This window comes from Fusarium solani (genome assembly GCF_023522795.1).
Source record: "Fusarium solani strain SB1 chromosome Unknown bctg00000002, whole genome shotgun sequence".
Lineage (NCBI taxonomy): Eukaryota > Fungi > Ascomycota > Sordariomycetes > Hypocreales > Nectriaceae > Fusarium > Fusarium solani.
Genome location: NW_027072155.1, coordinates 1,180,949 through 1,207,565, shown reverse-complemented (window position 1 = coordinate 1,207,565; position 26,617 = coordinate 1,180,949). Strand labels below are relative to the sequence as shown.

The 26,617-nt window shown below is 45.2% G+C and overlaps 8 protein-coding genes across 8 annotated transcripts; 4 read left to right on the top strand and 4 right to left on the bottom strand.

Moving 5' to 3' along the window:
- Positions 1–79: 79 nt before the first annotated feature.
- Positions 80–2,470, top strand: MRS44_004342 (uncharacterized protein; the record flags this gene model as incomplete). Its single annotated transcript, XM_065622166.1, has 2 exons — positions 80–1,582; positions 1,634–2,470. 2 exons carry the CDS (start codon positions 80–82, stop codon positions 2,468–2,470), a joined length of 2,340 nt encoding a protein of 779 aa, XP_065478238.1.
- A 1,526-nt stretch (positions 2,471–3,996) lies between these two features.
- MRS44_004341 (uncharacterized protein) lies at positions 3,997–5,551 on the top strand (the record flags this gene model as incomplete). The annotated part of the gene is made up of 3 exons (XM_046268942.2): positions 3,997–4,545; positions 4,605–5,313; positions 5,367–5,551. The coding sequence occupies 3 exons, from the start codon at positions 3,997–3,999 to the stop codon at positions 5,549–5,551; spliced, it is 1,443 nt and encodes a 480-aa protein (XP_046136535.1).
- An 859-nt stretch (positions 5,552–6,410) lies between these two features.
- On the bottom strand, positions 6,411–7,044 carry MRS44_004340 (uncharacterized protein; the record flags this gene model as incomplete). The annotated part of the gene is made up of 2 exons (XM_065622165.1): positions 6,411–6,493; positions 6,591–7,044. 2 exons carry the CDS (start codon positions 7,042–7,044, stop codon positions 6,411–6,413), a joined length of 537 nt encoding a protein of 178 aa, XP_065478237.1.
- Positions 7,045–9,407: 2,363 nt separating this feature from the next.
- MRS44_004339 (uncharacterized protein) lies at positions 9,408–11,251 on the bottom strand (the record flags this gene model as incomplete). Its single annotated transcript, XM_065622164.1, has 4 exons — positions 9,408–9,707; positions 9,766–10,883; positions 10,934–11,115; positions 11,169–11,251. 4 exons carry the CDS (start codon positions 11,249–11,251, stop codon positions 9,408–9,410), a joined length of 1,683 nt encoding a protein of 560 aa, XP_065478236.1.
- A 496-nt stretch (positions 11,252–11,747) lies between these two features.
- Positions 11,748–12,746, bottom strand: MRS44_004338 (uncharacterized protein; the record flags this gene model as incomplete). Its single annotated transcript, XM_046280948.1, has 3 exons — positions 11,748–12,121; positions 12,171–12,596; positions 12,680–12,746. The coding sequence occupies 3 exons, from the start codon at positions 12,744–12,746 to the stop codon at positions 11,748–11,750; spliced, it is 867 nt and encodes a 288-aa protein (XP_046136537.1).
- A 1,537-nt stretch (positions 12,747–14,283) lies between these two features.
- MRS44_004337 (uncharacterized protein) lies at positions 14,284–15,846 on the top strand (the record flags this gene model as incomplete). The annotated part of the gene is made up of 6 exons (XM_065622163.1): positions 14,284–14,336; positions 14,374–14,647; positions 14,712–14,816; positions 14,891–15,252; positions 15,305–15,771; positions 15,818–15,846. 6 exons carry the CDS (start codon positions 14,284–14,286, stop codon positions 15,844–15,846), a joined length of 1,290 nt encoding a protein of 429 aa, XP_065478235.1.
- Positions 15,847–15,863: 17 nt separating this feature from the next.
- MRS44_004336 (uncharacterized protein) lies at positions 15,864–18,409 on the bottom strand (the record flags this gene model as incomplete). Its single annotated transcript, XM_065622162.1, has 3 exons — positions 15,864–16,948; positions 16,995–18,149; positions 18,352–18,409. 3 exons carry the CDS (start codon positions 18,407–18,409, stop codon positions 15,864–15,866), a joined length of 2,298 nt encoding a protein of 765 aa, XP_065478234.1.
- A 439-nt stretch (positions 18,410–18,848) lies between these two features.
- MRS44_004335 (uncharacterized protein) lies at positions 18,849–20,634 on the top strand (the record flags this gene model as incomplete). The annotated part of the gene is made up of 4 exons (XM_046283240.2): positions 18,849–19,036; positions 19,088–19,458; positions 19,895–20,351; positions 20,409–20,634. 4 exons carry the CDS (start codon positions 18,849–18,851, stop codon positions 20,632–20,634), a joined length of 1,242 nt encoding a protein of 413 aa, XP_046136541.2.
- Positions 20,635–26,617: the final 5,983 nt, after the last annotated feature.

The following is a 26,617-nucleotide window of genomic DNA, read 5'->3' as shown; positions in this document are numbered from 1 at the left end:
GCACCGCAGCTCCAAATATCCGTCGTTCGTTTAAACAATTCAACCTTATCAAGTCGGATCGCACGGTAATCAGTTTATCATGGCCAATTCGAACGCTCTCCCCCAGGGCTTCTCCGTCTTCCAGCCCACCCTCGGTTCCCAGCTCCAGTTCTTCCCTGCTGTCGGAAGCCGCGAGCTCGATGAGCTGGTGAACGCTTACATCCCCGGTCCCGCTTCTGTCCAGGAGAAGCGCGCATCCATCTCTCTCGACTTCCTTGAGTACGCCCACCTGACCGGTCAGACCTTCAAGTTCTACCCCGTCTACTCCATGGCTACCCCCGCTGTGTCTCCTGCTACTGCCAGCCCTCTTCAGGACTCTGGTTACGGTTCTTCCTTCAACGCTAGCCCTGTTATGTCCAACTGGGACTGGAGCCAGGTCAACGCTGCCGCTGCCCCCTCGCGACGCCAGTCTCCCAAGGCTGCTTCGCGGCACCAGACCACCGACTTCTCTCACCTGCCTGGAATGAAGATCATGACGAGAGACGGCCGCGATGTGACGAACTCTGCTTCTCGAGGTTCCAAGACCAAGGAGCAGCGAGACCACGCTCACCTCATGCGAATCATCAAGGCTTGCGACAGCTGCCGGCGGAAGAAGATCCGTTGCGACCCCAGCCACAAGAAGCGTGGAGTCACCCAGGGCCAGGCCCAGCCTGCGTCCAAGGTCACCAAGAAGACGAAGACTCCTGCTCGGGAAGCCCGGACATCTCCTGTGGCTGCTCAGCCTGATTTCTCTGCTTCTATAGGATTCCCAGATGTGCAGGCTCTTTCAACTCCAGAACTCGACAACCTGCTTGGTATAGTACCAGCCGAGAACGTGGCTTGGGAGGACTTCCTCGAGTACCCTCCTGTCGACGACTACGACTTCTTCAACGACCCAGAGGGATACTTCTCTCCTCAATCTTCGTCTGTGTCGGCGTACTCCACAAAGCCTGTGACACCGACATCGACACAAGACCAGCTTGGCCCGTACAATACGGGCAATGCGGTGGCTACCGTTCCATCGGTGGATCTACCTTTCAACCAGACAGAATCGACTCACGACTATGTCGATTTCAACCTGTTCTCTCCCGAGTCGTCATTCTCGGAAGATGAGCGTATGGTCCCGATCGAACTCTCCAAGCAGTCGGTTAGTCAACCTAGGTCCCCGGCGCCGAACCCACGACCACCAATCGAGCCCTCGGGTGGCTCAGAGAGCAGTGGCGGTTATCTAAGTGGTGACCTTGGTGCGCAATCTGCGCTTGCCTGGGCCACACCTCAGGAGCTCTTTGGTGATGGCGACATTGTCCTAGATAGGACGTATCGCGATCCTGGTGTTGGCCTTGAGCGATACAGCTCGAGTCCCTCATCCAGCTTCGACTCGGATGTTCTGAGTCACAGCGTGAGCTCACTTGAGACTTTTGCCTCATCGTCCTACACAACCGACCTCCAATCTTCATCGTCGGCCTACATAACCGACTTCCAACCTTCAGAGACTCCTGTCTCGTCGGCCTACACAACCGACCTCCAATCTTCCGCTGGAGCGATGTCACCTGCGGAGAGCAACGTACGTATCTCAATGAATGCCTTGATGGAACAGCGACTAATTTGTCAAAAGGTGGCAATTAGTCACAACAGCATTGTTGATCCCACGGGAGATTCTCTCCAGAGTGTACGTTCAAAGCCGTTTCTGATCCTCCTGCAGCGACTAACTTCTTGGAAGGTGACAACATTTGCGAACGCCTCGCGACCTGGTGCCATTGGCACGAGCGACCTGAGCCAGACGGCCGATGGCTACTCTGACTACTATGATCACTCAGATCGCGGAGATCGCGGAGATCAACAACAACGTGATCGTCGTGAAGATGTCGCAGCACAACCCAGCGACACCTCGTCTTGTCATGTCCTGACGGAGCATCGACGTGCTGCGGATGTCGGCATCACTCGCTCGAATGCTCTGAACTCTGGTTCTCCTGTTGAGCAAAATAGGAGGCGTGATGTTCTGGAGCTAGCACCATTTACAGGTGCGAATGTTGAGCGAGAGTCGGCCCCCGCTGCTTCCATGACACAAGTCAAGCCCCAGACACCCCGCGCCCAACTTGCGGTTGGTGAGAAAGAGGAGAGGACTCAGCTTTCTTCTGCGTTCTTGGGCATCGCTCCTGTCTCGACTGCTCTGGCGTCACTACTGCAACCGTCATCCCTGACGACATTTATGTCCGTCGTCATGATAGCGGTCGCACTCGCAGCCTGGTTCTGTTTCTCTGTTGAGATGGGACCTGTGGACCAGAAGACTCTCTCAACGAAAGGAGGAAGCTCTTCCACGTCTCAGGCACGACGCTTGATGGCAAACGTCAAAGGAAAAGCTCATGTCACCTTGAGCTCAAGGAGAGCTGTTGGCGGCACGAAGTCGGTTGATCGCATGGTCTCACAAAGCTGGAGCTTAATTGCAGTGTAGACGGGTCCTTGATACAGACCAGACGGTTTTTGGGTTTTGGGCATTAGTGGAGAGAGTTGTGCATCACATGGCTCTGAAAGTCCCTGGTCTCGTTCTTAGATGAGGCTGGACTCTTTTCTTTGTTTGATTCGGATTGTCATATCGAAGAGCGACCACATGTGCAGAGCGCGCTGGTTTTTTTTAGACAGGAAACGGCCTTTGCTATAGAGCGAGCATTGAGCCAAAATGCAATGAACTGGCCTCTAAGGCCGTGTATTATTTTACCTCAATGGTGCTCTGCATTGTGATGTCTTGTGTGATGATCTCGCAGCTTCCCAGGTGCTGTCCGCTGAGAGGAGTTGAACCTCTGAGCTTTGTTAGGCGGCCTGCAAATGGCTGTGACATTGTGGGGTTGGGGTACATGGCTGGTACAACTGTGAAAGAGATCAGGTGACCACCGTTTGCTCAGAAAACGGCGAGTTTGTAAACGGTGTGAGGTGGGTCAAGGCAAAGATGAGACAGCACGGCATTGGCTCCTTCTCTTCTAAGGGTAGCTAAATAGGCATCACAAGAGTGATAAAATAATAAATAAAAGAGATCTTGAGTACTATCTCATTGTAAGATATCTCTTTCATTTTTGCAGTATTCTCTATATAAAATTTCTCATAACATGTATGAAGAGTCATGTTTAGTGTCTCGTTTGACCCGCGTAGGCGTGCCACATGAGGCTTAGCGTCAACGGAGCTTGAAATCTTCTTTCCTGTCAAAGTAGGACATGAGTATCCTCCATCCTTTTCAACCCTTTGGACAATCTGATTGCTCCTTACACGATCATTCATGCCCAGACCTTGACTCAAGACCTTGGGATTCCATAATATCTTACCATTGGTGCCGCTGATCCGGTCTTTACACCTCCAGTGCGAATTTGACTGTGTTGACAGCCGTCACCTGTCGCGCGCGTTTGCTTGTCGACCAGGAGTACTTCAGTGTGGGATAGACTGGTCGCATCGCTTTTGTCGATTTCATTTGCTTTGGGCTTAGCTGGACTTGACTTCTGTGTTTCTCGGTTGGTACCGGGAGTTTTGGAAATCGCGAGCGCAAAATCTGGGCTTTTTGAGTTTGTCGCGCCGGTGACGCAGTCCTCTTGACGTGCGATGATCTAAGGAGGGACTGTGATCTTCAAAGAACACCTTGAGCTTGAGTCTCTTTCATCTCCCTTGGCTAAGAACCTGATTCTTTGATCATATTTCTCATCGGCGAGGGCTGCGATACGACAGAGGCGCGTGGCCTTTGAGTAGGTCGAAAGGGCTGGAAGAGTACCTTGTTGGGAGGAGTAGAGGGGATACATTGGTAGGGGGAGAGCCAAAGAAAGAGAGGGCTATCATTTTTGAGGGACATAAAAAGAAGGGGAGGGAGGAAATCCGAGAAAGGGACACGCAAGACTTTGGCTCCTGGGCTTGAGGTGAGAGGATCAAGCGAGGATTGACATCAAGAGCCAACGAGAGGCACACCCGGATTGCTCAAAGATCAAGCGAGCCAAGGCAATCATGGGCGTGTTCAAGTCACTTGGCCTGTCACCGGCCAAGAAGGCAGGCGCAAAGGCCTTTCGTCGTCTCTTTGGACGGGTGTTGCCAGCTGGCGAAAGTGACAGTGCCACTGGCAGCGCAGTGACGAGCGAGAATGGCAAGAACCACGACGAGACCAGCAGCAGTCAGAAGGACCTCAGCAAAGCAAACACGCGCGATAACAATCCACAATCCAACCGCGACAATCCATCAACCCCCCGATCATCCACAGAACCTCGCGACAGCTCAACTACCCGCAACGATCAGCATCTCACCACGACAAAGGCAGCCCCTTCGACAGAGGCGATGGCATCTCCGCAGAAGCAGGCCGCCGAGCGCAATAAAGAGAACCAGCCACCGGACACAAGCACCTTGACCGACTCACTGGCTCGCCTGAGCCTCGATCGGGACAATGTGACTGCGACTCCTCCCACGAAGCCCGCGGCCCCTACGGCACCGATCTTTACGGATCCTGCTGTGGTAGCCGAACGGGCGATGCACATGAAGTTCATTGAGGAAGCCCTCGATATGGTATGTTGCTACGCTCAGGTATCTGCTGCTTGAGGCTGACCTAACTAACTGTTGTGCAGGCCCGGCTTGCTCTTCGGACTAATGAGACTCCCGTTGGCTGTGTTCTAGTCCATGACGGAAAGGTCATCGCCAGAGGCATGAATGCCACCAACGTCACGCGAAATGGCACTCGACATGCCGAGATCATGGCCTTGAGTGCCTTGCTGTCCTACCCGCCAAAGGACGGACCCAGAACCACATCTCTACGACCGAAGGTTGAGGCTCCTCCCCCTTCAGCTGCGGCTTCCGACGCCTCTTCCATGTCGTCGGTCGTGCCCGATGAGGGCAATGAGGATGGCTCCAAGGGACATCTCTACCCCTACGGCCAAAAGTGTCATCCCGACGAGCGAGTCGATCGATCCATCGTTCGCGAGTGCATCCTCTACGTTACCGTCGAACCATGTGTCATGTGCGCATCTCTGCTGCGACAGCTCGGGATCAAGAAGGTCTACTTTGGTGCAGTCAACGACAAGTTTGGCGGCACTGGTGGTGTCTTTAGTATCCATGCCAACTCTCTTCCCATTAGTGCCGATGGACAGACCGCGAGCGCCCATCCTACCCCGAAGCCAACGCAACTCCCAGATGGCAGCGGTACTCTGGGTGTCTCGTACCCTCCTGGTGGCGGCGATGGAGGGAATATTGAGTCGGGCTATGAGATTGAGGGTGGCTGGGGCCGCGACGATGCAGTCGGTCTTCTGAGACGGTTTTACGTGCAGGAGAACGGACGAGGTAAGTCTCTACGGCATCGTTCTCCCTCCCTAAGCAATACTGACCTGTTTCAGCTCCGGTACCTCGCAAGAAGGAAGGACGCGCAGCCCGTTTGGCGGCCATGATGGATAAGGATGGCGAGGAGTCCCCAACCCCCGGTGCCGCCACCCCTGTGCCTGAAGATGAGCCGACCGACTTGCCAACGTCGACGAAGGCTCTAGAGGACCCGACTCCTTTGGCAGATCGCACCGAGGCTTAGCGAAACTCGGGCGAAACGCCACTGGGCCATCGTCGTGTGAAGAGCAACGTGGACGTCACAAGGGGTAATGAACTGCACTGAGGCTTAGGATTTTTGCCTAGGGCTTTAGGTATGCATGGTCACGGCGTATAGCATGTTGTTAATGCTGGAAGGTCTCACTTTAGAATATGTTTAGAGTAGGCTATGTGGTCTAATATCCATCGGAAGGCACCTGATGCCTCGCGAGTCATAATGTACAGGATTTAACACAAGCCAATGGCCCAGGCTTGGGACGCATCGTACATGGTGTAGTAAATGTGCATTGGCCGGGGTCGGATAACCTATGAAGCCCCCTCTTTGCCAGGTTGTCTCTCCTCTCATCTAAATGAACTGGTCAATCAGCAACTTACGCATCTATGGAGAATGAGACAACCCGCCTAGTTCTCTGTGGATGGACGCGGCAACTGACGATGAATGTGCTTGACGCGCTTGCATTCAAGCCCACCAAGCCGCCCGAGAGCCAGGGAAGGGTGTAGGTGAACCCAAATTGTCCATGAAGGCATCTTTCCCTCCGTTGTATCACCGAGCTGTCTCGAATAAAGCGAACGCATCAAAAGAGGTAGTCGAACGAGCAGGAAGAAGAAGAAAGCCTGATATACAAATCGCTTCAGGGACTCGGGTTCTGGTTCACGGGGGATCAAGGTGAAGCAACTCACCCTCCTTAAAAGTGGTATTCGCTGGTCTGCATGTGTAATACAAACTACCTGTGCGCTCATGACGCCAATACATACCGCGGGTATCTACTCAATAGCAATGGGCTAAATTTCCGACGAGGTTCTTAGGTGGCACATCGCTTCTATGACCCTGATCGAGCGGGGATTCATGGGCCATTGACAATCGCCAACATATCCAATACACCCTCTTCCAATACGTGCATACGCGATTGGCGTCCGACCCAAAAGCCTGTTGGCAGTGTAGCACGAATGCTTTTCCTGGTACACCTGGATGCATTGCCCTTCTAGCGTGAAACAAGGAGGAAGTCTCTGAGCCAGTTGTTTACTCTCTTCCGCAAATTGCGGGTTGACTACAAGCTGGATCGTTCGATGCTCATCGAGAGTCCATCCGGTGCCAAATAGCGAAAAGAAGTTGTTGAAATAGAGGCGGTGAGTAGGATCGTCTGGCTCGGGAACACCGAAACGCCACATGGCCACGACTTTGCCCCCTCGTCGAACGTAATGCCGAACCTGAGCCATGATTCTTGCATACTCGGGAAGTAGGAGGGAGCTGTCGATCAGCAGCATGGCCAAGGGCGGTATGTTTGACAATGGCACAGATATAAAGTGATCGAGGACTTCGGATGGTGTCGTGGCCCAGGAGATGTTGATTCTTTCTTCAAGATGCTCCAAGAAGTCGGCTTGGGTTCTCTCAAACTCTGACTTGCTTGCTATATCAGTCGAAACGAGGACGATGTGGGGCAATCGCCGGGGTGAACGGTAGTTTCTGAGGAGATACATTGGAAATGCTGCTCAGCTTGGGAAAGTGTATGATTAGGGAAATGTCGTTTGAAGTCGTAGTGGTTAGTCGAAGTTTAGCTCCAGTAAAGGTATGCCGCTGATGCTTGTGTCTGCTGATAGTATTGATGAGAAAAGGGAGGGGAACTCTGATATTAATATGCAAAAGACTTGTGACAACGACAGTGATGCGTGTGACTGAAGTTGTCGAGCAAGTGACAAGAGCAAAGTCGTGATGAGCTTGTTGGCATTTTCTGGTGTCATCTCGGCGAGAGCACGCCCCGGCAACGGCCCGCGATGGAGTGTCCCCAGTCCCTCCAAGTGAGAATGAATCTCTTCAGTCTTCCAGGCCTATTTGGCTCATGTAGCTTGATTAACTGCCTATGAAGTTAAGATGAGCCTCATCTTTGGAGCGCCGACAATGACAGTCAAGGGATGTCTTTGGCGGACCCCTTATCTGATTTAGGAAAGATTAGTTTGACGAGAGCCTTAGTTGAAATCATCCAATGTTTTAGTTACATCCCCTTTGCTCGAACAAGGCATCACAGTTATACGTTCTACTAGTCATAGACGTCAAAATGAATCAAGACTCTACTGACCAAGGTAAAGAGATGAGCATATCCTACTCTAAGGGTAGTAAATAAAACAACACATTATAGTAAAAGAGTTAGACGATGTTGAAAGACAGGCGATCCGTCATATCTTCACTCGCGCGTCAGTGTATCATATCATATCAACTACAAGCTCACCGACATGTCATGACTGTGGTTAGAGTAATGTGTTTTGGATAACAATGAATCAGCCTCCTCTTCAATGTTCGCATAAGCTGTAGCCATCTTAAGTCTGGAGGAGGAGTGTTGCCGAATCTTTCATATCCGAGGCTTCATTCTTCGTCTGTGACACTCGTAACAGGCGATGATAAAAAACACTAGATGGATGAATCTTGAATAGAGAATTATTGGCGCTCTATCGAGGCCGAAATAGAGAAAAAAGGACCAGTACTTTCCCTATAAAGCCTCCAACTCCGAGACAGGCGTAACTACTCCTGACGCTCGTTTGAAGTTGTAACTCGAGCCATGCCCATGGGTAACCATCCAACACGACAATGTCAAACAGGCCAACGCAAATCGTTGAAACAAGGATAGCCAGGAAGGCGACAAGATCAGCGACAACAAATGGGCCTGGGTTGCCGACAGCGTTGCCTCGGTGTTTGGCGTAGTTGATGCAACATGCTATATCCCAGAGCAAGGCAACAGAGAGCTGGATAACATGAAGGTGATTAGCAGACAAGACATGAGATATAAGTGAGCACTTTGACGTACGGACGGGCTGTACATGACGATTGATCGATCGCTCCATCTCGTCTTGAGGAAGCCGATTAACCCAAAGTTGGCGATGCAGGCAAGAAGGGAGAGGATGTAGAGAAAGAATTTGCATTTCCATAAATGTCTGTGAGAGCGATCTGGTATTAGTCCAGAATTCGTAGGTAGTGAACCAGTGCACGGGTATATCTCTGTTGGCTGGTGGCAGAATTGCTGCTGATTTGTGCCATGCGAGATTCTCGACGTGGTTGATTGGAACCATTGTGGCTCCTCCAGGGGGTTGCCCATGCTGACGGCCTGAGATCCAGAATGATACGCTGCTGTGCAACACCGCATCGGCTGTGACTCGAAAACAAGGTTACAACTACAAGGTCCGGTCACGGCTATAAATGCAAGGCGCCGAACTTGAGGAGAGCGGCGTCTGATCCCGCGACGGATGCTGTCAATCATGAACTTGGGAGTGAGTAATGTACGACAGTGGCCACCAGTTGTCCAATTGGACTCTATAGAACCAACACGCAGGGCTGGGTATGCACCTCACTTGCTGGCTCGAAGTGGACACTCTCATTTGATATTTCAGCTGAGGCTGATTGAACTCTTGGCGCGCACATGGCAAAGCATGGCCTCCAACCTATGACACAATGGAATGCGTTTGAATGGTCACGAATTGAGCAAAAGAAGACCTGTCTTGGCGTGTATGCAAGGGGCATCACGCTTGGCCAGCTCACGCCCTTGGGGACTTGAGCGTTGTCTGCAAGCCACAGCGAGTGGGCTGTTCCTCATGGAACTCGGGTAAACGCACGAGTTCCACTCTGCCGTGTCCAGAGACACAGTCAGCCACGAGAGTCAGCTAAGAAAGGGCGATGAAGCGTTTTGTTGAAAGATTTCGTTGTATGGAGCGCTGCTGTGGAAGTTCTTTGTGGTGAATGCATCTAATCCATGTTTCGTATACCAGAGAGTAGGAACAGCAACTGCTCGTGTGTGCATGCGCGTGCTGCATCGAAAGCAGCACGCTTCGTGTCAACCAGCATCGCTAGATGGCATCTATTCGCCCCCCTTTCCATCTTTGTAGTCGCCAAAGCCCTCGTCATAGTATTCCTCCCGGATCTTGCTGAACCCAACCTCAGGCCCATCGTGGGGCCAGGGGAAACTGTTGCCACTCGCAAAAAGACCGAACATGACACCGTCGAATCCAACCGGGAGGAGGCTTGAAGAGAATGTCTTTACCCATTCCGTTTCATGATTGCCAATAGAATATCCTAGTTTGTATTGGCGGGGTTCAGATCGAATATGCAGTTGCAAGTCTGAGGGAATCCGGGTCAACTTCAAGGGGAGCTCTTCTGTCTGCGATGGATAGGTCAATATCATACTCAAAAAGGCATAAGGATGAACTTCAACTTACTTCCGGGGGTGTTCCGGGGCCAGGTGAATTCGCAGTGATATCCACAAATATGCAAAGGCCAGTTGAATGGGCACATCCTCGAACCCCAAGATCCTGATGGGCCAGCTCACTTGAATAAGCCGAGATACCGACGGACTGGTATGGCCCCAGGGCTTTGTTGGTGGGTAGTAGAGTTGAGGAAAATGTCATGTTGACAGACTGCTGCTTTCTCAAGATGGCACTGGGTGTGTCCCGGTCACTGAGTGTGTAGATGTTTGGTACCAGAACCACTCCATTTCCCTTGGATTTAAGGCGGTAGGTTTTGGAGTATGGCGAACGGAGCTGATACCAACTTAGCCGGAGCTCGAGACCCTCAAAGCGATCGTCATATGGTTTAGGAGGATATGTAGCATTGGGGCCATAATCGTAGCTCTGGCTCAACAAAACGTAGTCGCCATTGTTCATGGTGGGCCACCCATCCTTCCAGCTCACCGGAGCAAAGAAGGTTTCGCGTCCGAGGACCGACCATTTATCGACATATCGGCGAGCCAAGAAGGTGGCGAACCATTTCCCGTCAGGAGTGTCGGCAAACGTGGCGTGCCCGGTGTTGCCGACCACAAGGTTGGAGTCGGCACCGTTGAAGATCAACGGATTGGTTGGCGACGAGTCCCAGGGTCCTTCAGGAGACTTGGAGCGAGCAATAGACGCCCTGTGAGTAGCGCCTGTCCCCCCTTCGGCAATGATTAAGTAGTAGTACTTGTCCTTGTAAAAGAGCTTAGGCCCTTCGGGACGTGTCTTGTTCGTCACGGGCATTGTGCCGTTCCAGATGCTGCGATAAGGCCCAACACAAGCGCCGCTATCCAGGTCTACTTGGCACTGACTAATACCCCATAACCGATCAAAGCCATTGTTTAGGCCCATGATTGTGAGATATGTCTTTTTCGATACCGGGTCCTGAAACAGGTGAGGGTCAATGCCGTATGGCTCCCCCCATACAACATCAGACCAGGTCTTGAGATCTGTCGAAGAGACCCAGAACATGCGAGGGTAAGTTCGATAATCGGGATCCGATCCCGTCATTGCCATTGAGGTGACGTAAAATCGTCCATTGATATAGGACATGGAAGGCGCCCAGATGCCTGTTATCATGGAGTTTAGCAATCGACACCTTGCCCAAGAATGAACTTACCATTTCCTGTTCTCGTGCCAGTAATAGGGACTTTTTGAGGGTCATCGATGGCGTGAGAGATCAACTCCCAGTTGACCAAGTCTTGTGATTTGTATATAGGGATACCGGGAAATGTGAGAAAGGAGGATACAGCTACGTAGTAGGTATCGTCTACACGGATAACATGAGGATCAGGGTTCCATCTAAGACAAGAGTGTTACTAGAACCATGCCTTTTGGGGGGAATGGATGCTTACCCTCTAATGATTGGGTTCTTCAGCCCAAATGACAAAGAGGCCAGACCTAGCCAAAGGCTCAGGAGAACGTTGATTTTTGTCATGGTAATCTTAGACCAGCCGCCATGTATTGGGACAAGAGGCACAATGTACAAGCGAGATTATCTGATAATGCAAGATGCGAGCTTCGGAACAGCGCGTTTTATAAATCATTCAACTACATCCTCAACTCCGCGTCTTGGCGTAGTATGCTGCGAGTTATGGATGAGATCTGCATTGTGATCAAGACAACGATAGGTGGAACTGGCTATTTCCAGCCAAAAAAGAGTAGATCAGAAGATTATTGAGGGGACATGCGGGGAGAGATGGGGTCTTTCTCTCCAGGGTTACATATCTGCAACGGCGCTTTAACCGTGTAATTAGGCTGATTTCTCGATGACATGAATGAAATGATTTCACTGAATGTCAACATGTGGTACAGAATGTGATAAGTACATGTGTATTTATGCATTCATAACAATTATTCGCTAGTGATATCCTTGTTGAGGAGTCCTTGAAACCCAGCAGACTCCAGGGGGTATGTCATAATCTCCTCGACGCCTATGCCTTGTTGGAGGCCGCAAGCTCCTGCAGGCGGCGCAAAACCTCATCCTCGCTGGGGTAGTCGGGGCCCTTGATAGACTCAAATGCAGGCAGGAGAACGGCCTCATCGATTTCCTTGTACTTTCCAAGCTGAACGTGAATGAGGTTTCCGTTGCGGGACTCATCAGCCATAAGGAGAGCTGCGCCACGGGCAACAGCAGAGGCGGGCATCAGTTCGACACCAATGGCCTCCAAGAGACCCTTGAGGCCTGGGAGGACACTGCTGTCGGCCCAACTTGGCGCCAGAGTGTTGACTCGGATGGGCAGGTTGGCAGCACCAAGCAGAGGGACGAGACCTCTTCCAATACCGAGGACAGCGTGCTTGGCAGCGGCTGTAGCACGTTAGAGAAGGAGAAACATAAAGAGATAGAGGGAAGTTACCGTAGTCCACAGCACGAAGGCGCTGGAGGCCAGTGGTGGAGCCAGTGATGACAATGCTGCCACCCTCAGGCTGCTGTCGCATGTGGAAGATGGCGAGGGTAGCCGAGTTGATGACGCCGTTCAAGCTGACATCGAGAAGAAGATGCGAAGGCTCCTTAGGGTCGCCATTCTCATCCACCTCGGTAGACAGGTAGTCCGCGCGAGGGCCAACACCGGCATTGGCGAAGACATGGTCAATACGGCCATAGACCTCCTTTGTCTTCTTGAACAGGGCGACCTGTTCGGCCCAGACCGCGACATTGGTCTTGACGAAGGTGTAAGAGCCCTGAGGTTCCTCAGCCGGGGCTTGGATATCGGCATTGACCACAGAGGCTCCCTGGGCCAGAAGGAGATTGACTGTGGCAAGACCAATGCCGGAAGAGCCTCCTAAAGGATGCAATGCAACGGTCAGCCTTTTCAGGCTCATAAAATCATTCGATAGCGGACAGGGGATTGCCGATTTGACATACCAGTGACGATGATCACTTTCCCGTTGAGGGAGGCGAGGTCCTTGTCTTCGATGATGAATTCGGCCATGGTGTTTAGAGATGCAATGAGAATGGAGGAGTTGAATGAGGCCGCATTAAACATCCCAAGGTCTGTATTAGTAGCTCTTCTCGCAGAGCTCATAATGGCGTTCGGATATGTAAATCCCACGTGGCATGGGGGTTGGGATGGTAGCCCCCAGCTGAGAACCCTAGTAAGGAGAGTGTGGATTGAGTTTGGTTAGAGGCTTCAGTGTTGGAATAGTCTCGTTCTCGTATGGCGAGTTTGTTTGTCTAGACTCATTTGGTCTTCCGAAACCCGCTCAATCCAACGCTGCGCGGGCTACTGGAGGGGGTTGGCGTTTCCAAAGTCGTGATAGTTCATTCTACCCACCTCTAGCAGGGTTCAAGAACGGCTAGATGGGGCTGATCAAACAGCTTGGGGGCCGCCCCTTCCGTTGATGAGGGGCAGATTGGTTGCCGCGTAAAACGATTCTGTTGTGCAATCGTGTCATGGGTTGCTTTGAGTGGCATTGACTAGAAGCACAGGTAGGACCCTGAGACAACGGCTTCTTTATGACTAGCCGTGAGGCTTCGTGATTGCACGATGATCAAGATAAGGTCGGCCACATGCCGTCTATCGTTTAACCCCTCGATCTCAGCCGCAAACTACCCGTCGATGTTGCTTTTCAGACATGTCAAGATGTTTGATCAGCTTTGCCGCAGCTCGCTTTTGACTCCCGACAGCGATCTCCATACTGTCACATCTCACGCGTAAGCTCGCCTGTATCCGAGGATGCACCCAGCCTATCGGGTAGAGAGACTGACCCGACAGCAGCAGCCAGCCAGGTCTTCCGAGCTTCTGCTCCCAATAGGGGCTACTTGGGGTCTCTGTGGGCCAAGAGTGGAAGGATTTGAAGGATTTGACTGGGTTTGTGAATTGTTTTGAAGTGGCATCTCCATTCACCCTTGTCCATGTCCAAGCCCATGCCCATGTTGTTTCTAAACAGGGCGAGCCCAGAATATGGGTGCCTGCTTCAATGGAAACATCCGTGTTAACCGGCTTCCTCTGAGGGTAGTATCCACTAGTAAAAATATGGTATAGTCATGTTATTGCGTAGTATCTCCCCTATGTTGAGTTCGGGGTCCTAGCTTCACTAGCATGAAATTTCGAAGTGCCGAAGTCGCCGTTTAGACAAGGTTTGTCGGCTGTCAACTTCGGTTGCAATTCAACGGTTATCTAACCCCAAGTTGACCAAGATCTACAGATTTCGGCCTCCGAGCCAAATGAGGGACTACTCCGACCGTTTCTTGTGAGGCTCTGCCCGAAGTCTGGAGTTGGGGGGTTGATTGGGAGGCCCGGTTATTTTGGATCTGGGCCCGGGGCCTGGTCCCTGCAAAGTGGCACCTCGCCTGCAGCTACTGTTCAAGTGGTTCAAGTGGTTCAAGTGGTTCAAGTGGTTCTATCAGGGGCTCAACAGTCCTGCTTCTTCCAGGTCAAGGGTTTGTTTCAATAAATGCTCGATTCCTAGTTGGGCCGGGCAAACCGAGGCGAGGTGGTAGTGAGCTTCAGTCCCTGGTCTGCCAGGATGGCAACGATGGGGAATTCCATGAAGCTTGTCACTGCTGCCACGAACCCTTGGTTGGTTTTTGCTTTTCAAGAACCAACAGATATACAGGCTTTGTCCCGAGTTTTCGGAACCGGGTAACGACGCGTATATTCGCAAACCTCTTCCCAAACGGTCTTCTTCGCATCCTGAACTTCGATATCTGGGATCAACGCCACTGCGATTCGCCGCCAGCATGGCTAAAGTGGCGGGTGATGGCGTTCCGCTGCTCTACTTAACCATTGTGATGTTGTCACTTTCTTGGGCCACACTCGTCACGCGCTTGGGAGTTCGGAGATGGAAAAAGATTCTCGGTTTGGATGACTGGCTGATGTGTGTAGGCCTGGTATGTGCAGCAAACTTTGTCCCAACTTGACCCCTTAAATGCTGACTTGATGCCTTCGATGCAGGTGCTCTACACTGTGGTTGCCGGTCTGGTCATTACGTGTTGTTTCCATGGTTCAGGACAGCGGGCCAAGCACATCGACAAAGTCGATATCATGAAGGGAACAAAGGTGGGATTTCAGCCCTAAACCGAAGGCTCTTCGAAGCTGACCACAGATGGGGAAAGCTTTTCTTTATCGCCCAGTTCTTCTACGCGGCTTGCACGGTACCTATCAAGGCCAGCATCTGCGTCACTCTCCTCCGTATCGCCGATTCTCGCCGTCGATTCGTGTGGACTATCTGGTCCGTCTTGATCATGACCTGCATGGCCAGTGTCATCTTCATCATTGCGACAGCCAACGTCTGCCACCCGGTTACAACCCTTTGGGGGGAGTCGGAGGGCACTTGCAACCTCAAGCTGAACAGTAGCATTGGCTTCTTCTTCTCGGCTGTTTCAATTGTCACCGACTGGACCCTGGCGCTGCTCCCCGGAGTCTTGCTCTGGAACATTCAAATGAAGTCACGAGTCAAGATGTCGGTTGCTCTCATGCTCGGTCTTGCCGCCTTGTAAGGATTTCTCCATCACATTCATCAGCACCACTAACAACCTACCTCTTAGCGCGAGTTGTGCCACGATCGTTCGACTTCGTTACCTCACGTTATACAACGATCCGACGGAGTTCATGTACAGTACAGGCGCGATTGGCCTATGGTCTGTTCTGGAGGAAGGCATTGGAATCGTTGCTGGATCCATGCCAGCACTGCGACCCCTGCTGAACCTCCCCATCTTTGGCCGCAGCACTTACGCCAGTGGCAGCAACCCAAGATATCCATCGGGTCAGATCAGTTCCCACATGTCAGGACGTCGGCGGCATGAGCACGGGGATAGTGTCAAGCTGAATACCTTGGCGTCAGTGACGGCTACGCAGAGCAACTACGATAAGGAGAGGCCGCGCCGAAGTGATGACGATGGGGATAGCCAGAAGCACATTCTCAAGCAGACGCAGGTTACTGTAGTGGCGGAACAGGAGCACTCTGCGGCAGCTAATGACTGGGCGAGGCAGCGAGTCTTGGGGTGGGAAGGGAGTAGGTGAGATACCTTGCATCTAAACATAGAGACTATTATGTCAAGATAGCGCAGATAAAAATAAAAAGAACTAAGGCTAATCGTAAATCATCTACCCTTCACGTGTTTCCGACGCTGACGATCCAAACTTCTCTTGTGTCACTTGTGCTTGTGGCTCTGGACTGGGCACTGCCCGGTTCACGCCCAAGTCAATATCCTTATTAGCATTGCTCTTACTCCAGTCTCCAGCAGACATGACAAAGTTGCTGGACTGCGGATCTACCAAGGTCGTCAACACACGGCCAAGTGACGTCTGCCTCAATCGGTAATGCATCTTGCCGAGATTAGATCGTCCAGCCAACCGCAAGAAGACCGCCAATCCTGCGATGAGTGCCATGCATGCGAGGAGGAGGAATGCAGGTATACCATACACCCAACGGTACCGAATTCTGTGCTCCAGTGGAATTACAGACACCTCTGCCGCGTCTTCGGGTTGTGCATTTCTCGCCCCCAGCACCCCTTTTGTTCCAACCACAGCCGACGCAACAAAGTCGGTCCAGAGCAGTTTCAGAATAGTCGAGGCAGAGTTGGCTGATTTGGACAATTCTCGCCACTTCAGCCACAGACTCATACTTGACTTGCCAACAACATCGTTAGGAGACAGGCTATTGGTAGTAGACGAGAAGATTGTAAAGAAAGCCCCGATGGGTGCGATCGAGGCCGGCAGGTTCCTGTGCACGTATCCAGAGTCCAGCTCCCATCGTAAGGGGCTCATAGAGCCTGATCCAAGAAGATAAAGTGACGGAGCACGGATTGTTGAGATGTTTTGGAACTTCTCGTACGCTGGGTCAACGAGGCCCCAGATGGGTGGAAACACGTCCAGCTCAAGCGGAGAATCCTCGACACCCCACAGCGGCATGTCATCCTCTGCCGCGTACTCCTTGTCCTTGATCTCCTTGACTTCGATATTACCCGACCTCGCTTCTGTGCCGTTGTAGAAAAAAGTGACGGTTTTGACGGTGGCCTTGACAGCTGAAGCGCAGGCGTACAACGAAGACGACCATTGGCTTCGGTCGTCGAATACGTTCTCCGGGCCATCACCGACTCGCTGTGGGATGCCTCTCATGAGGTTACACATGACGAAGGTGTTGTTCAGTTTAGGGAACATGTCGAGTTTTGTTCCTTCGCATAGGTCCCCTGAAGGCTGTTAGCGTTGCCTGCCAAGCCAATAAACAAGTCTTACCTATGGCCGTGAAGTGTTCGGTAGTAATATTCCAGGGATTCTTGTATAAATCACTGGGACCGCTGGTCGCCCTTACTCCAAGGTGGTCACTAAAGCTGTTGGTGAGACCGAGTGTCAGGTAGTTCGCATCAAAATCTAGGCTCGGCAACTTGAATTCCTTTCCGATTTTCGAGTTGATGTATTCGAAAGGCTCAATGTCGTCCTTTGCGCTCCCAGCATTCGAGATGTTCATGAACAACATGGAGAAGGCATTGGTGGCCCACGCAGCCTGGTACGCTCTCATCTTTAGATCAGGCTGGTTAACCCCGTTGCGTTGATCATCCAATGGGTCAGTCTTGTTGATGTTGACGAAGCCACCCCTATCGGTAAGATGAAACTTGGAAACCGAGACACCGGTGTTCGTTTGAGAGCTTGTCGTCATTTCAAAGTCAAATGTTGTGTTGGTGTCGACACACTCGACGTCGGGCTCCCAGAACAAGATATCTTCAGTCCACGTAACCCCGAGAGGGTAGCCAGACGGAATAGTGTGATTTCTGAAACCAATTTGTCCCACCTTGGCATCAACAATCAATCCTTCAACGGCGCGTACCGTATCCAGGAGCGCAATGTTCTCCAGCCGCCGATAGAGCCCGGCGGCGATTGGTGTACCGTTGTTCAGCTGGCGGTCATACTGAGTCGTTGTCTGGCGCCACTCAATGTCGAAGTAGTTGGAGATGGTGGTTCTCTCGTACTGAGTGCCGCTGGTGTAGATGTCGCGCAGGATGTCAGGGACATTCGCATCAATGCTTCCCAACACGGTACAGTTGTTCGATGCACCATCAGTTTCAATAACGGTAACGTCCGAGGTGTATGGGCAAGGGACGTAGCATAAATTGATGGTGCATACTCGCGTGAAAGGCTTGTCATCACGTGTGGATGTGCTTGAGTAGAAGGTGCTTGAATCCCTCGCATATTCAAAGTCAGCCCTGACAGCTTTCGATTTTGGTTCGTTGGACTCGTAGAGGCCAAGGGGCGTAACGACTCCCGCTACCGCAATCAGCAAGCTTAGAAGTGGCAGAAGCAGCGAGATGACAACAATGGGCTTGCGGACTCCACGGTCCTTTGTTGCATCGGACTGAAGTACGAGGGGCCAATATGAGCTTTGAAGATGTTTCGCTGCAACGGTCCTTCGTGAGGAAAAAAAATGTCAGCAAAAGCAAACAGAACGGGAAATCAACGCATTATTTACCATGTAGCTGCCGTCTCGCGATCTTGAAGCACTCCAGTGAGAATAAATGTTCCAACTGTGGGACACCAAACGCGAGCTTAGAGGCCTTGTTAGCCCAATGCCAGGAGAACGAGCTAGAGGTTGACTTACCCACGACGATGCCAAAGGCGATGATGGCGGCAACTTGGCCGGTCGTCAGGTCTACCATGACTGAAAATGAATGTTGGGTAAGAGCTGGTGGCTTTGACCTTTGGCCCTGTGGGACATGACAGTCTTTTCAACCCATGTGTTGTTAGCCTGCCTCGGAGAAAATTAGCAGTACTGGTAGGTAGTCGCTGATCGTCGCCATCAGGACCAAGGGTCCAATTAAAACTGCTAGCTCATTTGTTGATGTCGGTTCAACTTCCTATTTCCGCAATAGCTGCACTGGAGTCGTTAAAATAAGCGTCAGACGGCGCAATCGTTTGCCCGCGCCAAGCGTTAAAGTGGATCAAAATCTCTGAAATAGGAAACACTCCTCCTTCTAAAGTAGGCAAGGGCGTCGAGGATCTGTTCAGCTGGAGGCCACTCTAATAAGACGTCGTGCAAACCTCGCAGACCTCCTAGATCAAGTTTTCCCTCATCCCAAGGAAAATACGAATCAAAGCATGAACACAGCGGTGGGTTTGTATGCCCGGGCATCCGCAACCTCGAGCCTGACTCCCTACGACTACTGCAGCGGTCAAGACTCTATCTGCAGTGCATTTCAGGGCCTGGATCGCGACTGCGCCGACCAGAATGGCGCCGACTACTACGAATGCATTTGCGTATCCGGATGGGTTCCGACAAACCTGGCGTAAGTTTCTGTCGTTTGAACGAGAAGAAGTGCTCACAAACCTCATTTTAGGTGTGGATATTGCATGTACGCATTAGGCCTTACGGAGCGACTAAGAGATCCTCGGAACTTTTCCGAAATCTGCAGCGACGAAGGCTTCACTGTTGCACCGATGCCCTCAAGCATTGTGTCTGAGCAAAAAGAGCGGAACAAAACCATTGATGTGCCTGAGCCGGAACAAGAGACGACTGCAGCCCCAACATTCACGTTTGACATGCCTCGCAAGACCACTCATGAGGCCGAGACGATAACGTTTTACGGAACACCCACTGTTTCGCTCCCGGAAATCACACATAGAGAATCAAATAGCGGACCTTGCGATAACTTGGGACTGGGAAGAGTACTGGTTTATAGCATAGTATTAAGTTTAAGCGTTTTATTATGTATCTAAGAGCTAGATAACTAAATTATTAAAGAAGTTACTGGATTAGTTAATTTTCAGTCGAGATAAAACGCAAAGCTTCAGTAATTATAACGCAAGGGTGTGCTTCTACCTCCCTCTCTGGACTATGATTGCTGCCTGATGACTACACTTGGCGACTTTACCCAATACCTGCAGGATGCAAGGTGTTCCCCTTACCCATACTCCTCTCACTCATCGTCATCCATCTCAACATATCTTGCATCTCGATCTCAACGACAGTTTCAAAGCCTGCCGAAAACCTCAGAAGATGTTAAATTGGCATGAGCGTACTTGCAAAAACCCTGAGGTCACATTTTGCCCATCTCTTGGGGTCCCTTGTTGTCACAGTTGTGGGGTCTTTGCATCGATCGAGAGCGAAGTCGATGAGTCGCATGATGAACTAACGATCCCCAAAGCCCTGAAGAGATCAGAAATGCAGCTTAGCTGGCCGCCATCAGTTTCCTATGCCGAGAATGTTTATTTGGATGACCCAGAGGGCATGACGGAGAAGGCGTTATTGAGCGAACTGAACCAAAAATCTCAAGATGAAACAGAATCGACAAACCAAAGCTTGTCGTTTCTACCTTCTTCCGCCAGTGCTGTCCATGCATCCGAAAGCTTACAGTTGAAATCCACGTACGAGCCGCTCCAGGAAAGCAGAATTCGTGTTCTTTGTCCGCTCCCAGGTCAGTTTGGAGACTACTTGCATGGCCATTTCGAGATCATCCACGTACAAGATGACTCGGGACCAGGCCAACGCTTGGCAGGAGGCTTCAGCGTTGTGGAAGGCCAGGAGAGTACCAGAACTTACGAGGCTGTCTCGTACACCTGGGCTAACAGGCAAGGCGACCGAAGGCGAAAAAAGTCATTTTTGTAGGAAAGAGGTGGGACGTACTCAGGATCACCGAGAACTGCTACGACGCACTACAGAGATCTCGTTTCGAGGACAAACCCGCCGGTGTGGATTGGTGCCATTTGTATCAACCAAAGCGACGTCTCCGAAAGATCCCGCCAAGTAGGGCTGATGAGAGACATATACCTCGCTGCTACACGCGTGCTCATCTTCCTCGGCGAAAAACCCGACTCCGGAGTTGACGGTGCGGTCCAGGATGCTCCCGAGGTCTTGATCCAGCACCCTTATTTCTCAAGGGTCTGAGTGGTTCAAGAGATTGGATCAGCTCGGGAAGCTCACGTCATTTTCGGCCGGCAGGTCATGCACTGGAATTTCTTTCCCTCCAACCTACGCCACCTGTCATATGAGACATGGGTGCGGCACTTCGACGGGTTGGCTGCCTACATCGTGACTTATGTGGAACGGGAATACGGGACAAGGTTGCACGAACTCGTGGGCCAAATGTTGTCCCTTGCCAGCCATGACCGCCGCATGCCTGGCTTACCATCGTGGGTTCCTGATTGGAGCTCCCTTCCCGCTCTGCCGTGCCAGGGGGGTGGACTAGGAACCCCTGGTTACCTGTAGGGAGTTGGGCCTCTCGACCGATGGAATCACACCAATTCTTCAGAGTTCACCAAACATCGGGCTTCTTGTGCATCCTGGCCGTCGAAATAGACACCATGGATCGCTTCTTGCGTCACGGTTCCCGCGAGACATGGAAGGACGACATCTTCTCTGCAAGAGCTAGTGACGTGCAAATATCCGTCTCTCGTGAGCTTCACAATCGGTGTAGAGCTACCGACAGGGTGTTTCCTCTCAGCAGATACAACTTCGCCCTAATCCTTCGAAAGATTGCGAACTCTGACGTTTACACGCTAGTCGGGGCCTGCAAGTATTCCATCATCTCAGACACAAACACGATGGAGGCGGAAGGCATCAGGCAGCTTGCCGACTGCGAGTGGCTGCTATCATCTCATGAGATGAGTAGGTCGAGAACCCGTTGACGCTGGAACGATGTGAAATACTGGGAAAAGTTCAAGTTGGCGTGGACGAAGCTAGAGGATCTTTGGACAGCTGAGCGGCGAACTACATCTAGCGACTCATTCTGAAGGCTCATCTATTGACTAAACAACAGAAACTGATACATGATGCTCAGAATATCCTGAGTGCCATAACAGCCGACTCAGACGCCTGGTTTACCTTTTTCTGGAAGAGGTGGACTAGGAACATTGAGCGGTGGCAGGCAGAGGATAGATCTTTGATGTCACGTCAACGAAAACGCGAGTCGCAGATCCGACTACTCCTCCCAGGCTACAGGAGTTTGGACGGAGATATAGAAGCAGCCTCTACGACACGAGTACGGTCACCGATGTGGCTCCCTTTGTCTCCCCTATGGTTTCAGGGGTCACAGGTGTGGGACAAATACTACGTATCCTGTGATGGGCCACTTTTAGGAGCCTGCGTGACGCAACAGGCCCCTCTCCCTCCTCTACAACTCCTAACTGACGCAACAAGACAGCTCGTGCTCTCCGTTGACACAACTCTGAAGAGCGGACTTTGTCAACTACGGTGGCTCTGCAGGGAATACCAACTACATCCTCTAGGCTTAGATCAGAGAAGACAGCAGAAGCTATGTACCCGGTAGCCAATACGTCTTCTGTTTCAGGCACAAATACTGAGGTTGCTTTAGGAATCGAATCTAAAGACTGTCGAGCAAGGCGAGAACCTTCATCGTTGGCTCGATTTTAACTTTTATACGAAACTGGCATATTTGCCTATACTCGGGGAGATAGATATAGCGTTTCAAGGAGTTTTTAATATAGTTTACCGGGAATAGTTTGTCCTGCTCTGGGAGACGGTTTTTGAGAATAGAAGGTTAGTAGATAATGTTTATAAATTTAATATTAAATATATTAAAGATAAGTTTTCTTAAGTCTTTTATTAAGGGTATACTCGCTTTTTTAATAATCTATAGGGTTGGTATAAACTGCAAGGAGTAAAGCCTAGATAGTAAAGGGTAGTTATAATAATTATAGGATTCCTAAGGGATAAATTAATTATACTAGGCTTATATTAATAGGGAGAGTATTAGTATTATCTTAAATAAGATATAAGTTATATCTAGTAATATACTTAAAGGTATTAAGTATAACTAAGTTATATTAATAGCTTAAGTAATTAATATATAAAAAAATATAATAAATATATTTTATATATTTAATAAAGTTTATTTAATTATTATTTTTATAATATTAATTAAAGTAATTATATAAGTAATTAAATCTTAGTTAATAATAACTTATAAAGCTTTTTTTTAAGTATATAATAAGTATTTTTATAAAGTTATATCCTTAAAGCTTTAAAATTAATTACTTAAATTTTTTTAATTTAGTAAAAAAGATTTTTTTTAAATATTTTAAATAATATTAATATTATATTAAAAATAAAATCTTAATTTATTATATATTATTATTTTTTATTTAAATATATTAAAAAAATAAGCTTTAAAGTTATATTTTTTATTTATTATATATATATAATAAGAAAGTATTTCCTAAGGGATAAACTAAGTATATTAAGTTTATATGAATAAAAGATTAAGTTATATATTTTAAGGCAAAAAATATCAGTTATATCTAGTAATAATATACTTAATAAGTAAGTAAAATAAAAATCCTTATCTTTTTATTAGAAATTATAATAAAAATATTATAAACTATTTAATTAATTAAACCTACTTATTATATTTTTCCCTAGATATCTTAATTACTACTTAATATATCCTTATATTATACCTAGGCTTATTATAAATATTATTATATTAAGTACTTAATTATATTAATATTCTTACCCTTTTATATATTGCATTTTTTATTATTATTTCTTTATTTCTTTTATATTTTTAATTATACTTTACTTCTTAAGTAAAATTCTTATAGCTTTTTATTATAATAAAATATAAATTATACCTAATTATTATAAGAGCCTTAAAAGGTTAACTATACTTAATATATATATTATTATTAAAACCCTAACTTATCTTATTTTTAGCTCTTAAGATTATTAAAATTATTTAATTAATTAAAATTACTTATTATATTTTTCTCTAAATATTTTAATTATTACTTAATAAATCTTTATATTATACCTAGGCTTATTATAAATATTATAATACTAAATACTTAATTTAATTAACTTTCTTTAATTATTATTTCTTAATAATTTAATTATTATTTATATATTTATATTTATTTAATTAATTTTTTTTTTTTATTATTATAACTTTTTTTTTATAATTTAATTTTTTTTACCTTTTAATATTAACTTAATATTTTATTTACCTCTTAAAGATCTTTAACCTTAGTTATTAATAAAGTAACCTTATATATAATAACTTTTATTTTTTTATAAGGGATTATAGAGCTTTAAGGATTAATTCTAAGGAGTTATTTTGATATTTTTTAATTTATTTTTTAAGGTATTTAAACTAAGATCTAGCCTTAAGTATAATCCTTAAGGTCTTTAAGACCTAAGAAGTTAAGGGCTTAATTCCTTTCTTAATAAGTATTAGAATTTATAATTATATATTAAGCTTAGAGATAATAATTTCTAGGTTAAAAAAAATAAAATTAATTTTTATAAAAATCCTCTTAATATTTCTCTTTATTATAATAGCCTTATATATAATATAGAAAACTAAAAGAAAATTAATTTTTAAAATATAAATTATAAAATATTTAATTAAATATTTTATTTTTTAATTATAACCTTTTTTTAAAAATATAAAATACTTAATATTATAAAATTAAAATAAATAAAAAAAATAAAATAATATATAAAGCTAAATAATTTTATATTTTTTTAAATGAATATATTAATAATTTTTATAACTCTTAAAAATTAAAAAATAATAAAAATTAATTTATTAATTATATATTAATTAAAGTATTTAAATTATTTAAAATTAATTTTATTATTAATTTAATTATTTTAAGTTATAATAATAATTTAATTACTTAAGAAATTATTTTTTTAATATTACTTAATAAAATAATATTAATTTATATTAATAATAAATAATTAGATTACTTAGCTTTTTATATTAATTATTTAAATAATTATAAGTTATTTTTAATTTCTAGGCTATATTAATTTTAACTTTAAATATCTTTTTATATTTATAATAATTATTTTATTTATAATTATATTTACAAAAAATATTAATTTTATTAAAATTATAAATATTATTTAATTAAATATTATATTTTATAATTATATTTATTATAAGTTAAAATTAATTATAAATAATAATTAGATCTTTATATTTAGCTCTTTAATAATTATATTTATAAAAGAATATATATCTTAAAGTCTAAGTATTACTTAATAAGATTATAAGCTTAATATATATTAATTAATAATATATTATAGTTAATAAGTAATAAATTAATTATATCTTTAATATTATATAACTAAGAAGAAAATCTTTATAAATTTAAGTTAAAAATAAAATAAATAAAAATCTCTTTTTTTAAATTAAATAGCTTATATAATTTTATAATAATATCTTACTTAGAAAAAATGCCTTATTATTAATATTAAAGTATTATTAAATTAATTATATAAATTATTATAATATATTAAAGCTTTAATTTTAGGTTATTTTAAAGGGCCTAAAAAGTAAAAAGTATTTTAGTCTTATAATTAAATTATAATATACTAGGTAATTAAGAATTAATTAATTAAATAAATAAAATATAAATTAAGGGATTTGTATTTTATTTATTTATATATTTTATTTACTTATTAAGTATATTATACTTAAAGTATAATAATTATATAAGTCCTAAGAGAAATAAATTAATTATATTAATTTATATTAATAAAAGAGATATTAATATTATCTTAAATAAGATATATATTATATCTAATAATATACTTAAAGGTATTAAAAATAACTAAGTTATATTAATAGCTTAAGTAGCTAATATATAAAAAAGCATTAATAAATAAGTTTTATATATTTAGAGTTTATTAAATTATAAGGATTACTTTATAATGTTAGTAATCTATAAATCGCGGGGATTACTAAGCGAGCTAAGTAATCTAATACTAATTAATTTAGTTTCTTCCCTTAGGTATTATATAAGCTAATTGCTAGTTAGGTTATCCTAGGCTATAATATAAGGTCTCCCCTTTATTAGTCTTATCCTTAAGGCTATATTTATAGCTTATTAATAATATATAACTAACTTAATTCTTTAAAATTCTTTATTAATAAGATATTAAGTTATATTTTAAAATTAAAGAAATTTATATAGTACTCTTTTTTTACCTCTTATTTTAATATTTACGGATTTAATACTATGCCTTATTTTATATAATTTTAAGTAAAGAAAGTTTATTAGAAAATAATAAGTTTTACTTATTATTAAGAATATATTTATTAAGGTTATTCTTATACTAATATTAATATATTATTTTTCTATAAGTTAATAGTTTATAGTAATTAAGTTTTATAATTAATATCTTTTCTTTAGTTTCTAAAAACCTTAATACCTAGTATAAAGTAAATATAAATATTAAGAAAGTAAAGGATAAGCTATAAGAGACTTTAGCTTATTTAGCATATTTTTAATAATAATATTACTTATTTTATAAGTAGGGTTTATAATTTCTTTCCCGCGAAATATAAGAGTTAGATAAGAAAGATAGGGTTTATTCTTAAGAGGAGGTACTTATAGCTAAGTAATAAGTAATAGGTAAAGTATAGGTAAATAGTACTTTTAGGGTTATTAATTAATTTACCTTAGGTTTAGATAATATTAGTTTTATTATTATTAATAAAAACCCTTTAAGAGGTATTATATATTAATAAGGTATTTTAATAATTCCTAGGTATTTTTTATAATAAGATAATGTTTTTATTTAATAAAATATATTATTCTATTATTAACTTTATTTATATTAAGAATAGCATTTATAATATATTTTTTTAATTACTTAACTTTTATATTTAATTTATTATATATTTTTACTTAAGTAATATCCTATATTAATTTAAGTATTAAAATATAAAAGATTACATAAAGCTTAACCTTAAGTAATAAGTCTAATTTATAATTATATTTTAAGATTTTATATTTAATTTTATAAGGTCTAATATACTTATAGTTAAGTTTTTTATTTTATTATATTATTTTAATATTTTTAATTATAAAATAAATTAATTCCTTAAACCTTTTTG